At 35.8% G+C, this 17,526-nt stretch overlaps 1 protein-coding gene across 3 annotated transcripts in view; it reads right to left on the bottom strand.

Moving 5' to 3' along the window:
- The window catches only part of LOC106645178 (jumeau), a 188,531-nt gene extending 172,852 nt beyond the window's left edge, over positions 1-15,679 (bottom strand). For all 3 annotated transcript variants that reach the window (XM_089595066.1, XM_089595067.1, XM_089595065.1), the window contains exon 1: positions 15,229-15,679. Coding sequence is in view for 1 of the 3 variants with exons in the window: in XM_089595065.1 (XP_089451191.1) it covers positions 15,229-15,231 (3 nt within the window). In the remaining 2 variants the exon portion in view is untranslated. The remainder of the gene's footprint in view (positions 1-15,228) is intronic.
- Positions 15,680-17,526: the final 1,847 nt, after the last annotated feature.

Genomic DNA, 17,526 nt, shown 5'->3' with positions numbered 1-17,526 from the left:
TAAAAATAATTCATTAAATACAAGATAAATCCTTCAGGGTGGATTTTGATTTTCAAAATTTTTAATTGTGTGGAATCACACTCCTCTTTCTTGATTTAAATTTTTTTTGCAGGAACTGCATCTCTTTAATTACAAACGAATTATCCAACTCAATTAAGTTTTCACCTCGGTTCTCACTCAGTTTTTTCAATTGTTCTATCAGTGAGGTAGTGTAAAACCAATTTTACTGATTTTGTAATTTAGTTATTTGAGATTTATATTTAATAAGATCATAATTTTCCTTACTTCCTTTTTTGTTTTTGTTACATGACCTCTACTTTTGTTCTTTTTTATTCATTTACTCTTTTTTTTAAACATTTTTTCTCTTTTCAGAACTTATACTTCATCTGTATTTACAGTAAATTGGAGGTTAACTTTTTAAAATGTTGAAAAAATAATTTTCTTAAAGCGGTGCACCACAACAAAACTGATTAGTACAGTGTTTTTACTTTTACAAAGTACTGCACTTTTTATACACTTTTGTTTAAAAAATTTGCGTAAAAGATTAACTACATTAAAAGGTAAACAACTTTGATTGTATGTCTATGTACTGGCAACGACGTTTTTGTGCCTATGACCTGAAGTTGGACAAGAGCTCCACGTTTTTGTTCAACTACTACGAAATCGTGAGGTGTACTTGGACAGCTAATTTTTAAGTATAAAAATTTTTTTGTCCACGATTACATTAGAAATATTGTTAATTAATGTAAAAGTTGTAAAATAATACCATACAGCATGCATACAAATACATTGAATTATTTTTTACGAGCATTACCTATTTTTAAAATCATAGAAAACGGAGAAAAATTATCGCACTCTTGTAGCGCCTAAGGTAAAATTGAGAATCATTCGCTTGTATTAAATTTTGCTAAAATTTATTAAAAAATTCATATATATCATTTATAATAATTAAAGCACTACTAATCTATTACGTTTTCTAAAATATCTCTTTTTTATTTGCTACAATGACTGATTTTTCATTGTCCAAGTATCGGTCTGAATTTTAGTTTAGTCCAAGTATTGGGCATTTTACCTTACTTTGAATATTGGATTTTAACTGGCGTTCACGGCCTTCCAAAATTTTTATTTATCAATTTTGGAAGTGATAACTTCTTGAGGGACGTTGGACGATTTTGGACGGGGAAAAACTCTTGGATTCGCGTCAGATCGCTCTTATTTAAAAGCAAGACGATCCCTGCAGAGAGTCATGTGTGAGACGCGAGAGAGAATGAAGTGTAGGCGAGGGGGGCGGAAGGAAAGGGGGAGCCCGCTCTGTATTGGCCGTCAGTAGAGGAGAGAGTAGCTCGGTGGCACGGCGGAGTGCAACGGGGTACGGTAGTATGGGTATGCATATGGCCTAAGTACTCTTTCCTTGTCTAACGGCAGCCGCTGCGCAGTGCTTATAGTGCGCTTTGAATTTCGAATCACACTGCACATGTGTGGGTTAATAGTATACATAACTACCGAGTCAGGTACTCAGGTACCGAACTACCGAGATAACTTTAAAGTATGTGTAACTACGTACTATATTGGTATATAGCTTTTTGATTGACTGTTGCTCTATCCCTTCAACATCGTGAGCGGGAGGTGTGCCAAATTTCTGCCCTGTTGTCTAAGACTGCATCTTGTATACCAGATCAGAAATGAGGCAGATACAGCGGACGGTTCCAGATCAGGTTTTTTCTACGGGAGATTTCCCGAGGTTTTCCTGATCCACATGACAAACGTGATGGGCGAATACAGAGCAGTTGTTAAGGTCCTCCCCTCTTCCAATCCCATCCCAATTCCTTCCCAATCCCAAGTGCTAAGTATCCTAAGTAGTGCCTTTACAAGAGAAACGGACGTAAAGAACTATAGTATAAAAAAAAGAATAGAGCTTTCTGCCATGTGTCAATGTGTATACTGTAAACTGTATACAGTGCATGTTACTACAGTATTACTATATAAGTGTATAGTGTATATCTAATAATACCAATTACCCATGCAAGTTCAACTGCGTTTCGTTGCACACGTGCGCGGCGATTTGTGGTGTACATACGTGACTAGTGAGTCACTATAAGCTGTATTACCGTACACATACGCACACACATATATATTTGCGATTAACTATCGTCACGTCGTCACTCTTTTTTATTAATTAAATTATGCCTTATAATATCTTACATTATACTAAAATTATTTTAACTTATAAAAGTATAATTAAATACTTAATTGCGAGTTTAATTACCTTACTCTGTTCCTAAAACAAATATTAGTAGTGATTAACAATTATTCGACAAATTATTTAATAGCCTTCTCAGAAAACTCAATTATTTGTAGAAAAAAATCGAAATAACACTTCCTTTTACGTAGGTATTTAGAATTCCTGCTGGAAAATCAATTCGATTATTGACAAATTGCATGTCGAAGACTCCAAATGAATTTATTAAAAATAATAATAAGCCTACTTCGGACGTAAATTGTCCAAGTTCGTTAATGAATTTTTTGTCACTTTTTGGTACCTGTTGTACCAAAATTCAAAACGAATATTTTCATGTCAAATCGCATAATTTTCAGAATTTCCAACTTAAAGAATACCTTTATTATCGTGTAATAAACTATATAATTCATTATTCAAAATATACATAATGAGGAGATATGCATGTTATCATATGTATTATCACAACCCACATAATTATATAAATGCCATAATTTTAGAGTACTTATATCAAAAACAGTAAATAATTTGGATAGCTACTAATTCATCTCAGAATTTAAGTAAAAATATAATTCGCAGTTTTAAGTTTTCACTTCTGTCGACAGTCCCATGACTGCCCAATGGTTTTTTTATTTTTTTTAACAAACGTTACCAGCGTATCCCACGTCTCTTTAGAGTACACATCTTTTATCCGAATCCATTTTACAGCATTTTTAATTTTCACCTTTAGTTTTTTTCTTTGGAATAGAATCACAATCTGCTAGTTGTTTTTTAACAAAAGAAAAAAAAAGATCAATATATTATAATGACAACAGGAAAAATTATACAACGTTACAATGATTTTTTTTTGCAAGAAAGTTCAATGAGATAAAAACAAGATTTTTTTTCTTTTTAAATTAAAACTTCCTTTTGACAGTTAGAGGTGTCATTATTTCAACTTTCATTTAAGACTAGTATCTACTGCGTCTCTCTAATTTTTTTTTGTTTTTGCTTCCTTGCACTGTACACTGGTACCATTTTTGTAGTTGTTCTCTTGCACTGCATCTTAATCAGTTTCGTTATTTTGCATTGTATCTACATCGTCTTCGTTGTTTTCTTGCGCTGCATTGGTATCGATTTACTTGTTCTCTTGCGCTAGCCCGATAATAAGCGACTTATCATTGTACCGATTATAATTATTGATACTTATGATTTTAAGAGACGGTATAGCAAATGGAGGCAATCGTCTTCACGTAACTTTTTAAAAATGACCTGTGAGATCTTGAGGATCAAAATGTATGCTACATACGAAAGCTATATACTTGATATTGATTTTAAGACAATTACAGTTAACCGTTTTTTCGCGTTTCTTCATTTTTTGGAAACCTAAGTTAAAGTTTATATACAACCTGTTTTCATTAAAAAAAACACTGTTACTTACGAATACAATGTAACATTTTCATCTACAAGAGTCTTCTCACATTAACACACAACACAATAATGAACCATTTTCGCATGTAATTAGAACGCTAGGCTACCTTTTTACGATAGAAATATAAACAAATAATGAAAAAAATCGTCTGCAACTAGCAAACGCCAACACGGAAAAACAGGTCAATACTTGTCTTTTTTTTAATCGCAAAATTTGACAGCATTTACACTTCTCAATTACTTTGAAAAAAAAAATTGATTTAATGATAACTAATCTTTTCAATACTTGAGTTCAATTTCCTAATAAACAAAAAATTTATGCCACAATGTAATTATATAAATAAGATTTTTAAAAATATCAACAATACATTTTTAATTCAATTATTTGAATTCCAGAAGAAAAAACAAAAATTTTTAACATAAAAAAACCAGGGCAATCGGGACTCGATCCTTGTCGAGTCACCACTTCGCGGGCCTAAGCCAACTCGGCTATCAGCACGTATCATTCATCTATCATTGAATGCAGTATTTAAAGTTGCACCTTGTGGCCGAAGATATCGTGGCATATGTTTATCAGTATCACAATCAGTGTATAAAAAAAATTAATAACAATAATAATCATAATAATAAATAAATGAGTCTAATTATTAAAATTATTTTGTACGTGTTTCCTATAAAAAAGTTTTGCATGATCAACAGTAATTTTATTATTTTTTAATTTGTCATGAGTATGTACACTCATATTGTACGTAATTTATTATACATGCATGTTAACTAATACTGTTTGTTTGTACTTTTATTATTGTAATTACTATTTTCTTATAACTTATTATTGTAACTATTACTTACGTATAATGGTTTGTACTTCAGAAGGAAAACAAAATTTTTTTAAATAAAAAAAAGGACGATCGGAACTCGAGTGACTCTCCTCGCGCCTTAGTCAACTTGACTAACAGTCTGTGTCACCAGTCCATCAGAGAATGCAGTATTTAGGCTGCTGCCCCTCTTTGGGTGGGTTTGCGTCATAGATTGAGTTTTTTATTTATTGTAACGAATGTTTAGTGTTTATTATTGACTTTTAAGGGTTTGAGTGTGGTTCAAAGTTTATTTGGGGTTATAATTTTGTAATATTTCTATTCCTTCAATTCAAATTTAAATTTACCGCAGCAGCCAATTAGGTGCGTTGGCTCCACCTCCTAGAGACAGATAGCACAGTCACTACAGATTACAGTGTGCTAAAGATTTTTCTGTTCCACCCGCGGTCTATATACTTCCTATGTCTCCAGATGACTAAACAAAAGTGACCCACCTGGTGTTTGGATTTGGAACCTTTGAAAAAAAAGACAAAAACTAGCAGACAAGAAGGGCAAACTAATTTTAATGGTTGTTTGAAAATTTTAATAACCAATGAGATTAAAAGACATATTCAAAAGAGCACCTGGTGGCTCAGTCGGCTAGGTCGTGGGTCAGCACGCGGGATTCTGCGGTTCGATTCCCGGCCAGTGCGACATTTTCGGGCAAGTACCTCTGTGAATTTCACATATGCTTTTTCACCACGCAATGCTCCTCGAGGAGGGATAGGCGAACTTCTCGCAGCAAAATTGCCTAATTTTCTCCTTCCCCCTCCCAGTAATGGGAGGCCTCCCACGACTCTTTTCGTCCTTCTCTCAAGTGCCAAGTGCCCTGTCAGTGTTGGCAAAGAGGATCTTTGCATACCCCACCACTATCGGAACTTTTTTAAGGAAAAGTTTCGAAGCCAATCAGAGCAGAGTTACATAAGGAGCGTATGGGAAGACTTATTTCTCCTGGGGTTCCCATATACTAAGGCGTGTTCGGTCATTTAATGACAACAGGGCTCCCAAATCTTTTAAATTAATAACACGAGCACATATCACCCCATGATCCAGGGCGCTTACTGGGCATCCTAATAAATAATTAAACCTTGAACGCAAGCGACTATCACTCGATAAACCGGGGTGCTTACTGGCCAAATTAGAGTGGCCAGTAAGCGCCTCGGATCATTTGGTGATGGGCACATATGTTATTATTGAACATTTTAATTATTTATTAGAGAGGCCAGTAAGCGCCCTGGGTCATTGGGTGATATGTGGTTGTGTTTTTAATTGAAAAGATTTGGGAGCCCTGTTATTAAATGACCGAACACGCCTTAGTACATGGGAATCCGAGTAGAAATAAGTCTCCCCCTACACTTCTGCTGTAGCTCTACTCTGATTGGCTTCGGAACGTTTCAATGGAAAGTTCCAATAGTGGTGGGGGTCAGTGTTCGTATTGTCAGTAGAATTCCATCGTCATAGGTTTGGAGATAAAGTTGGTAAACTCTTATAAAATGCGTAGGGACCTTACAACGCGACTCTACTCACTCCACGCATTTTGTAAGAGTTGCTAACTTAGGGAGCCTGTACATGAGAGACTTGCACTTGCAGGTTCAGATCAGATCGCCATAAGCCCGTGCGAGTGCGAAAGAGATGCAAGAAAAATATGTTCTCTCTCTCGCACTCACACGGGCTTATGGCGATCTGACCTGAACCTGCAAGTGCAAGTCTCCCATGTACAGGCTCCCTTAATCTCCAAACCCATGACGATGAAATTCTACTGACAATATGAACAGTGGTGGGGGTATGCAAAAATCCTCTTCGCCAACACTGTACCCTTGGTAGTGCCCTTTACAGGAGCCAGACGTTAAAGCCATAGACGTATAAAAAATAGACTGCTCGTTCTCATATATGACGCTGAAGCACAAGTAGAAAGAGATACAACATCGAACGTGTATGAATGTCTCTCTAGAGACTTGTGAAGTTGGCGCCCGTAAATATTAAATATTAATATTTTGCACCTATTCAGGGCTTAAACAATTCCTCCTTACTTGCGGATTTAACCTCCACTTGAATTTTTATTTGCGGATCAATAGTTTGCGAGATATTTGCAAAATAAAAAGTCGAAAATGGGCGCGGCGCTGAAATATAAAAAACTTTGTTTTAAGTGCTAAATTGGGTTAAAATCCAATTCTACCTGTACAATTCGATTCCTCCTCATTTGCGGATTACGGAGGTATATAAATTAATGTAATTAAATGTCACAAAGTTTGTAAATAATGAATTTAATTATTGAGTGAGAGAATCTAGTAACTTTTGTCTAGTGACTTTTGGTCCAGTGCACCGTTCCTGTTGTTCGGTACATGTCGTTTCCTCCGTACTGCGGGTTTTACAAAATATTTATCAGAATAGAAAACTTTAGTAGGTATTAATCTATTAATTATTAGTTATAAGTTATTCAGCTTTTGAGTCAATACACACACACACACACATACATTACATACTTGAAACTCAAAGAAAATATTATTTGTCAATAGATACAGATTTTTCATCTTGAGAATCTAATATCTGGAATCTATTGTGGCAAACACTGTGGACTAATATTTATTCATTACGCGCGAAATTTTAATATTTGTTGTTATTCAAGAAACAAATAACAACACAACTAAAAAGTAGCAGTACAGCTATCATAACAATACAAGCCACAGCTAAGTAAGCACACAAGTCATAATTTTGTTTGGACAAGTTTCAGAAAACAGCTCAAGCATTCAAATTTCACGCGTAATTGATCAATCAGGCGAATTAAAGATCAAGTTACCGACCAGTGGAAACGGATAAAAGTGACACAGGCTGTGTTCGCCTAAGGCTCTGTTTGTTATTAAGTCTGTTAAGGTCACGTGATCATTTATCATAAGTGCGAGGGAGACAGCATGAATGGGTGCAAAATATTAATATTTAATATTTACGGGCGCCAACTTCACAAGTCTTCTCTCTAGCACGTTGCCAACTGTGGTGGGTCGGTAAACTGAAACCAACTGATGCAACCACCCCACCGTTGGCAACGTGCAAGAGAGACAGATATGCTAGTTCGATCTTGTGTCTCTTTCTACTTGTGCTTCAGCGCCGTGCATAAGAACGAGCAGTCTATTTATATTATGTCGATGGTTAAAGCACTGTAATCATCGACATATAAGAAAAAGACAGCTCTTTCTTGTGTACGGCGCTAAAGCACAAGTAGAAAGAGACACAACATCGAACGTGTGTATCTGTCTCTCTCGCACGTTGCCAACGGTGGGGTGGTTGCATCAGTTGGTTTTATTTTACTAACCCCCACCGTTGGCAACGTGCAAGAGAGACAGACACACACGTTTGATGTTGTGTCTCTGTCTACTTGTACTCCAGCGCCATACACAAGAACGAAAAGTCTATTTTTTTTATATCTATGACTATATTATAAAAAAAAAATTAACATATATTCATAAGTACATATACGTAAACAGGGTTACTTTGTCTTCTGCTTGTCTACGATTCGGCTGAGTGAGCTTTGAGGGAGGAGAAGACAATGTCCACCATTTGAGGCTCATGGGAAAAAGCGTGAGCTTGAAAACGCAGGATTTAGCATACATATACGTCATGATGTACATATATTTGTATAGATATACATATATATACAAGCATATGACTCGAGTCCCCAGCAGTGCTCTCAAATGTGACTGGCAAACTTACGGGAAATTCAAATTAGCTATATGGAGCAAGACGCAAAACCCCAGATAACTCAACAACATTTCATACACCATAAATTGACAAATCAATCCTAAGCTATTTAACCCAATAACCCAACGCGCCTAAAAACAGTATCACAAGCTTTACTAATTAATGGAAAACAATAAACAATAACGCAAGCGCCAATCACCACACAACCCGGAGCACTTACTGGCCACTTTGTTGTTTACTATAATAAATAAAATAACACAAGCGCTAATCACCACACAACCCGGGGAGCTTACTGACCGCTTTGTTTATTAATTGAATAAATAAAATAACCTAAGCGCCAATCCCCACAAAACCCGGAGCGCTTACTGACCGCTTTGTTTTTTAAAATAATAAATAAAATAACACAAGCGCCTATCACCACACAACCCGGGCCGCTTACTGGCCACTCTGTTTATTAATTAAAATAATAATTAACGCAAGTGCCAATCACCACACATTCCGGAGCGCTAGATGATAATTTTGAAAATTAATAAAATTTAAAAATTAATAACACGAATGCCCATCACCAAACTATAAAGAGCACTTTCTAGTTGCGCTTGAGTTTTTTCATCATTTGATGCTTTCTTCAAACATATAATGCAACCAGTAAGCGCCCCGGGTTGTGTGGTGATTGGCGCTTGTGCTAGTTTATTTATTATATTAAAAAACAAAGCGGCCAGTAAGTGCCCCGGGTTGTGTGGTCATTGGTGCTTGTGTTATTTTATTTATTATATTAAAAAACAAAGTGGCCAGTAAGCGCTCCGGGTTGTTTGGTGATTGGCGCTTGTGTTATTTTATTTATTCAATTAATTATCAAAGCGGCCAGTAAGCGCCCGGGTTGTGTGGTGATTGGCGCTTGTGTTATTTTATTTATTATATTAAAAAACAAAGCGGCCAGTAAGCGCCCCGGGTTGTGTGGTGACTGGCGCTTGTGTTATTTTATTTATTATATCAAAAAACAAAGCGGCCAGTAAGCGCCCCGGGTTGTGTGGTAATTGGTGCTTGTGTTATTTTATTTATCATATTAAACAACAAAGTGGCCAGTAAGTGCTCCGGGTTGTGTGGTGATTGGCACTTGTGTTATTTTATATATTCAATTAATTATCAAAGCGGCTAGTAAGCGCTCCAGGTTGTGTGGTAATTGGCGCTTGTGTTATTCTATTTATTCAATTAATAAACAAAGCGGCCAGTAAGCGCCCTATGTTGTGTGGTGATTGGCGCTTGTGTTATTTTATTTATCATTTTAATTATAAAAGCGGCCAGTATGCGCCCCGGGTTGTGTGGTGATTGGCGCTTGTGTTATTTTAATTTATTGTATTAAAAAACGAAGTGGCCAGTAAGTGCTCCGGGTTGTGTGGTGATTGGCGCTTGTGTTATTTTATTTATTCAATTAATTATCAAAGCGGCCAGTAAGCGCCCCGGGTTGTGTGGTGATTGGTGCTTGTGTTATTTTATTTATCATATTAAATAACAAAGTGGCCAGTAAGCGCTCCAGGTTGTGTGGTGATTGGCGCTTGTGTTATTTTATTAATTCAATTAATAAACAAAGCGGCTAGTAAGCGCCCTGGGTTGTATGGTGATTGGCACTTGTGTTATTTTATTTATTCGATTAATAAACAAAGCGGCCAGTAAGCGACCCGGGTTGTGTGGTGATTGTTGCTTTTGTTATTTTATTTATCATTTTAATTATCAAAGAGGCCAGTAAGCGCGCCGGGTTGTGTGGGGATTGGCGCTTGTGTTATTTTATTTATTCAATTAATAAACAAAGCAGCCAGTAAGCGCCCCGGGTTGTGTGGTGATTAGTGCTTGTGTTATTTTATTTATCATATTAAATAACAAAGTGGCCAGTAAGCGCTCCAGGTTGTGTGGTGATTGGCGCTTGTGTTATTTTATTAATTCAATTAATAAACAAAGCGGCTAGTAAGCGCCCTGGGTTGTATGGTGATTGGCACTTGTGTTATTTTATTTATTCGATTAATAAACAAAGCGGCCAGTAAGCGACCCGGGTTGTGTGGTGATTGTTGCTTTTGTTATTTTATTTATCATTTTAATTATCAAAGAGGCCAGTAAGCGCGCCGGGTTGTGTGGGGATTGGCGCTTGTGTTATTTTATTTATTCAATTAATAAACAAAGCAGCCAGTAAGCGCCCCGGGTTGTGTGGTGATTAGTGCTTGTGTTATTTTATTTATCATATTAAACAAGAAAGTGGCCAGTAAGTGCTCCGGGTTGTGTGGTGATTGGCGCTTGTGTTATTTTATTTATTCAATTAATTATTAAAGCGGCCAGTAAGCGCCCCGGGTTGTGTGGTGATTGGTGATTGTGTTATTTTATTTATCATATTAAAAAACAAAGTGGCCAGTGAGCGCTTCAGGTTGTGTGGTGATTGGCGCTTGTGTTATTTTATTAATTCAATTAATAAATAAAGCGGCCAGTAAGCGCCCTGGGTTGTGTGGTGATTGGCACTTGTGTTATTTTATTTATTCAATTAATAAACAAAGCGGCCAGTAAGCGCCCCGGGTTGTGTGGTGATTGTTGCTTTTGTAATTTAATTATCATTTTAATTATCAAAGCGGCCAGTAAGCGCGCCGGGTTGTGTGGGGATTGGCGATTGTGTTATTTTATTTATTCAATTAATAAACAAAGCGGCCAGTAAGCGCCCCGGGTTGTGTGGTGATTGGTGCTTGTGTTATTTTATTTATCATATCGAACAACAAAGTGGCCAGTAAGTGCTCCGGGTTGTGTGGTGATTGGCGCTTGTGTTATTTTATTTATTTAATTAATAAACAAAGCGGCCAGTAAGCGCCCTGGCTTGTGTGGTGATTGGCGCTTGTGTTATTTTATTTATTCAATTAATAAACAAAGCGGCCAGTAAGCGCCCCGGGTTGTGTGGTGATTGTTGCTTTTGTTATTTTATTTATCATTTTAATTATCAAAGAGGCCAGTAAGCGCGCCGGGTTGTGTGGGGATTGGCGCTTGTGTTATTTTATTTATTCAATTAATAAACAAAGCAGCCAGTAAGCGCCCCGGGTTGTGTGGTGATTGGTGCTTGTGTTATTTAATTTATCATATTAAACAAGAAAGTGGCCAGTAAGTGCTCTGGGTTGTGTGGTGATTGGCGCTTGTGTTATTTTATTTATTCAATTAATTATCAAAGCGGCTAGTAAGCGCCCCGGGTTGTGTGGTGATTGGTGATTGTGTTATTTTATTTATCATATTAAAAAACAAAGTGGCCAGTAAGCGCTTCAGGTTGTGTGGTGATTGGCGCTTGTGTTATTTTATTAATTCAATTAATATACAAAGCGGCCAGCAAGCGCCCTGGGTTGTGTGGTGATTGGCACTTGTGTTATTTTATTTATTCAATTAATAAACAAAGCGGCCAGTAAGCGCCCCGGGTTGTGTGGTGATTGTTGCTTTTGTAATTTAATTATCATTTTAATTATCAAAGCGGCCAGTAAGCGCGCCGGGTTGTGTGGGGATTGGCGCTTGTGTTATTTTATTTATTCAATTAATAAACAAAGCGGCCAGTAAGCGCCCCGGGTTGTGTGGTGATTGGTGCTTGTGTTATTTTATTTATCATATCGAACAACAAAGTGGCCAGTAAGTGCTCCGGGTTGTGTGGTGATTGGCGCTTGTGTTATTTTATTTATTCAATTAATAAACAAAGCGGCCAGTAAGCGCCCCGGGTTGTGTGGTGATTGTTGCTTTTGTTATTTTATTTATTATATTAAAAAACAAAGCGGCCAGTAAGCGCCAAGGGTTGTGTGGTGATTGGTGCTTGTGTTATTTTAATTTATCATATTAAAAAACAAAGTGGCCAGTCAGTGCTCCGGGTTGTGTGGTGATTGGCACTTGTGTTATTTTGTTTATTCAATTAATCATTAAAGCGGCCAGTAAGCACCCCGGGTTGTGTGGTGATTGGCGCTTGTGTTATTTTATTTATTATATTAAAAAACAAAGTGGCCAGTAAGTGCTCCGGGTTGTTTGGTGATTGGCGCTTGTGTTATTTTATTTATCATTTTAATTATCAAAGCGGCCAGTAAGCGCGCCGGGTTGTGAGGGGATTGGCACTTGTGTTATTTTATTTATTTAATTAATTATCAAAGCGGCCAGTAAGCCCCCCGGGTTGTGTGGTGATTGGCGCTTGTGTTATTTTATTTATTATATTAAAAAACAAAGCGGCCAGTAAGCGCCCCGGGTTGTGTGGTGATTGGCGCTTGTGTTATTTTATTTATTATATGAAAAAACAAAGCGGCCAGTAAGCGCCCCGGGTTGTGTGGTGATAGGCGCTTGTGTTATTTTATTTATTATTTTAAAAAACAAAGCGGTCAGTAAGCGCTCCGGGTTTTGTGGGGATTGGCGCTTGTGTTATTTTGTTTATTCAATTAATCATTAAAGCGGCCAGTAAGCACCCCGGGTTGTGTGGTGATTGGCGCTTGTGTTATTTTATTTATTATATTAAAAAACAAAGTGGCCAGTAAGTGCTCCGGGTTGTTTGGTGATTGGCGCTTGTGTTATTTTATTTATCATTTTAATTATCAAAGCGGCCAGTAAGCGCGCCGGGTTGTGAGGGGATTGGCACTTGTGTTATTTTATTTATTTAATTAATTATCAAAGCGGCCAGTAAGCGCCCCGGGTTGTGTGGTGATTGGCGCTTGTGTTATTTTATTTATTATATTAAAAAACAAAGCGGCCAGTAAGCGCCCTGGGTTGTGTGGTGATTGGCGCTTGTGTTATTTTATTTATTATATTAAAAAACAAAGCGGCCAGTAAGCGCCCCGGGTTGTGTGGTGATTGGTGCTTGTGTTATTTTATTTATCATATTAAACAACAAAGTGGCCAGTAAGTGGTCCGGGTTCTTTGGTGATTGGCGCTTGTGTTATTTTATTTATTCAATTAATTATCAAAGCGGCCAGTAAGCGCCCCGGGTTGTGTGGTGATTGGCGCTTGTGTTATTTTATTTATTATATGAAAAAACAAAGCGGCCAGTAAGCGCCCCGGGTTGTGTGGTGATAGGCGCTTGTGTTATTTTATTCATTATTTTAAAAAACAAAGCGGTCAGTAAGCGCTCCGGGTTTTGTGGGGATTGGCGCTTGCGTTATCGTTTATTGTATTTTATTAATTAGTAAAGCTTGTGATACTGTTTTTAGGCGCGTTGGGTTGTTGGGTTAAATAGCTTAGGATTAATTTATCAAGTTATGGTGTATGAAATGTTGTCGAGTTATCTGGGGTTTTGCGTCTTGCTCTATAGAGCCAATTTGAATTTCCCGCAAGTTTGCCAGTCACATCTGAGAGCACTGGTCCCCAGAAGCCTCAAATAGCGGCTGACCAATCAGCAGCGGTCCCATCGGTGTCTCCTCACTCTCTCGTCGAAACTCACTAATTCGGCTGCGTTTGCAGGGCCATCTAGTGGGGCTTGGTCATCCGGTCATCCGGATATGTGTGCAACCAACGAACTCAATATTTTAATTACGTTTGACATTGGAATTGATTAAAATGCACCGTAACATGCCTCAAAAATTTTCTTAATGAATTATTGAACAATATGTAATTTGTAGGTAAATTTTTTTTCAATATTTATGCATTTTTCAAAAATTTCTGTCCTTGTGAACATTAAAATTGAGGTTACACCCTACAATAGCCTGTGTTTATGACTTTTTTCATATTAGGTTAATTAATAAATTAAAATCAATATTTTGTATTGGAATAGTTTTTTTTAAAATAAACTTTAACTGCTGAAAAATTTGTATAAATTCTACATATTTTAGACTATCAAGAAATCTTAATATAATAGTGATCCCTGCATTTCATTAAACCTCCTGAATCTCCTCAAAATAGTTTGTTAGTATATATCAGTGCCCTCCGGTGAATTTGGAAATTCAAAGTGATCAGTGATCCGTTGGGGGCGAAATGTGAGAAAATAAATAAATACAAGTAAAGTATATTTAAATTTTCTTGCGTTGATTTATTAATGCGCAACGTTTCGCTAACAATATGCGTCAGCCTCATCATGATGATTTAAATACACTTTACTTGTCTTTATGTATTTTCTCACATTTTGCCCCCAATGGATCACTGATCACTTTGAATTTCCTCCTCAAAATAGGTCAAAATATAGTAACAGAATTTAAAAAGAGAAAAGTCACTATTTCTTTGTTGTAATTTAAACAACGGAGACATGGCAGTTAATAGTTATGATTTTAATTTTAGTTGTAATTCGAATCGTTAAAAATTTTTAATGACTTCTACCTTCATGAGTAAATACATGAAAAAATAACTGAAAACGATTTCTTACTTAATTGTAAAGGCGTGGAATTTTAGATTTTTACTTGAAAAACCTATTTGTAGATTTAGAGTTAAAGTTAGTTCTTTAATTCTGCCTTTACAAGTTTGTTACAACGATCATATGCATTCTATTAGTTGAAGCAGTCTAACATGTAGTTCCTAGCACTTGAATATGTGTTAGTAATTCCTAGGTCATTAAAAGTCAAAATATTTGAAACAATTACAGATAAAAGTATAATTCATAACTATTGTTATGCACACTGAAATGCATTTACATGCAAAAAGCTCTCACACTTAAAGGTAATAATTTACTCAAACAAAAAATTAAAATGAAAGCTATCATATTTGCAGCCCATACCAACTATTACATTAATATGTAAACTACTCTGGTTAAAAAAATATGACAACTAGAACGAAAATAATGACTTGATAACAAAATGAGTTATGATAATATAGGAGGGAAAAAAGGGGAGGAACACACATTGAATAAAGAATACAATTTTTTAAACGGGCGTCACCACAAGTGCTGAATTACAAATGTAGCTGAATTGAAAGTGCATTTAGTGATAAACTGAACTTTTTATTTAAAGATGACTGTAAAGGCTTTGAATTAAATTTTTTATCAGTACATATGTTCAGTTCATGCGTAGTATATACCATATACAGTCAAAGCGCGAATGGTTTCATTAGTAAAGAGATAATTTGAACACTTACCATTGTATCACTCACAACAAGCTTTAGAATACCTCACGACCTTTTCTGGGTGCACCCATTGTTATTGAGGACTTAAAAAACGGCTCAGGCTTCAGTTCAGATTACAAGCATCTGCTGCTAAAATTTCTCTTTCTAAAATTAGACGTTCTTGTTGCAAAAAGTAGAGGTGATGAAGACCAATACCCATGACACCTGACTTTTCAGCTAAGTAATAATAATCAACACACTGTCTGCTGGACAAAACTTACTACTTGGCTTCCAGAAATTCCTAGCTTCGCACTTTCCAGACCATCAATATTCCTTCTACTGGATACATGTGCTGTAAACTATAACTTAAAAATAAATTGCCCTTAAAAATAAATTACTTGCTTTTAACAAGGGATCAAATCTTCGAAATTACGAGGGGGAAAATGCGCGCGACTTGGATCGGTTTCGGTGCTTCAGTAGCAAAAGGCGCGTACACAGACGCAGAGCACAAGGTTTAGGGCTCGGGCAGAGATTAGAAGGGAGATTGCCAGCGCCAGGGGTCGTACCATATAACTATTTTTCTGTACATCGGCCTATGTTATAACATAGGCCCGCGAAGCTAAAAAAAGTTATATGGTACTTGGTACGGCTCCAGAGATTAGAAGGGAGATTGCCAGCGCTTATGGTAGAGAGTGTGTCGCTTTTTTTCCACTGTTTTGAGCGCCCCGTCGCGGCAAATCAGCCGAACTATACGCACGTTTCAGCAGCGGAGGAGAAGACCAAATTGTGCGTACGATAGGTACCTATATGATGTGATGTTCCCTCAAAAGCGGTTTTGAATGTTGGACAGTTTATTATATGTCCGGTCATATATATTACTCATTAAATGTGTATTAAATACTTGTAAAGCTAAATACTGAGTTTTCCTCGTATAAAATAAAAAATTGAGTAATAAAAACGTAAGCCCCGATATTTAATGTAACTTCTTAAAACTTGATCACTATAAAATAATCATTTTTACAACTTGAATAATTTATGTTTTTATAGATTTATAAAAATTTAGCACATTAAAAATATCAGAATAATATACACACGCTTCACTTTAATTCTTAAGTATATTCAATAGAGAATGACTTTTTCTGTAATTCAAATGTCATTCTTCAACACATGTAACTTTTTAAATGAGAATAAGTAATTGTGAAAATATTTAGAAAAACAATTCCACTTGTAGGTCAAACTTTAAGACAATTATCAATGTAAAGAAAAAATAAACTAATGCTTAAACATAAGCTCTGGAGCTTCACGATAAACATGTGTCACTTTAAGTGCTTAGGGAAACAGTGCGATGGTAGTCGAGGTAGCTAAGTACCGCATCGTGTATTATTGCTTTGAGCATTCTGGGCTTCAAATCTTGTCCGCAGCAGAATTTTTTTTTTTACGATTTCTTTTTTTTTTTTTTTTTTTTTTGATGGTAGTACAAAACTTTTTTTCGATAATAAAATTTAATTTTTATGTATATGTTGCGTAACGACTACGCTTTGTAAATTGATTCCTTGTAAAGTTGGGTGATTTTGTTAGATATTTAAATTTTTTAATAAAAATATAATATTAATAGTGGGAAGAATGCTAATTACTATTTCATCCTTTTTGAGATGGCTATAAAAATATCATTGATGAAGTTAAAAATCATCTAAAAGTAATTTAACAGAACTAAGTTATTTTACACTATTCTATCAAAATGGTTATGATCTCACTTTGATGAGGATCACACCTTTTACAACCTAATTAATGATTGGGTAAAACTTATTCAAACAATTAATTAAACTATAAGAAACCAGGAAAATTTTTGAAAACACTTTTTATCAAATGATTTTTCATTGCTATTCCAAGTTAAACACGAGTTTATTAATAAAAGGCTCAGTTAACTGGATAGCAAAGTATGGCATCGCTTAACATAAAGAAAACCTTAAAAACATTAGTAAAATAAAAGGCAAGGTATTAAATATTGAGGACTTAAAATTTTTTTTCCTATTTCAGAACTAAATTTTGCCTATTATATAGATAAAACTTATGTTGTACAAGTTCTAAGACTAATTTTGATGATTTAGATCAAAAAATTGTTTTAAAATCCATACGGGCATTTACCAAAAAAATTAAATTTATAGTACCTTATAATTTTTTCAGAGCCATAATTGTGACTACTTATTAATCGTCTATATTTTGTTTAAAAAATTTTGAATCTAATAAAAGGGTAGTCTGAGTATGTCTGATGGTGTATACATGTCATAAAATGTATGTAAAAAAACGTATTGCGGGAAAAATAGGTTTTTT

Source organism: Copidosoma floridanum, unplaced genomic scaffold (assembly GCF_036245765.1).
Source record: "Copidosoma floridanum isolate Cflo_tuat_1 unplaced genomic scaffold, Cflo_Japanese_pri ptg000024l, whole genome shotgun sequence".
NCBI classification, from domain to species: Eukaryota; Metazoa; Arthropoda; class Insecta; order Hymenoptera; family Encyrtidae; genus Copidosoma; species Copidosoma floridanum.
The sequence above is the reverse complement of the archived record's forward strand: the minus strand, read 5'-3'. Positions and strand labels throughout refer to the sequence as shown.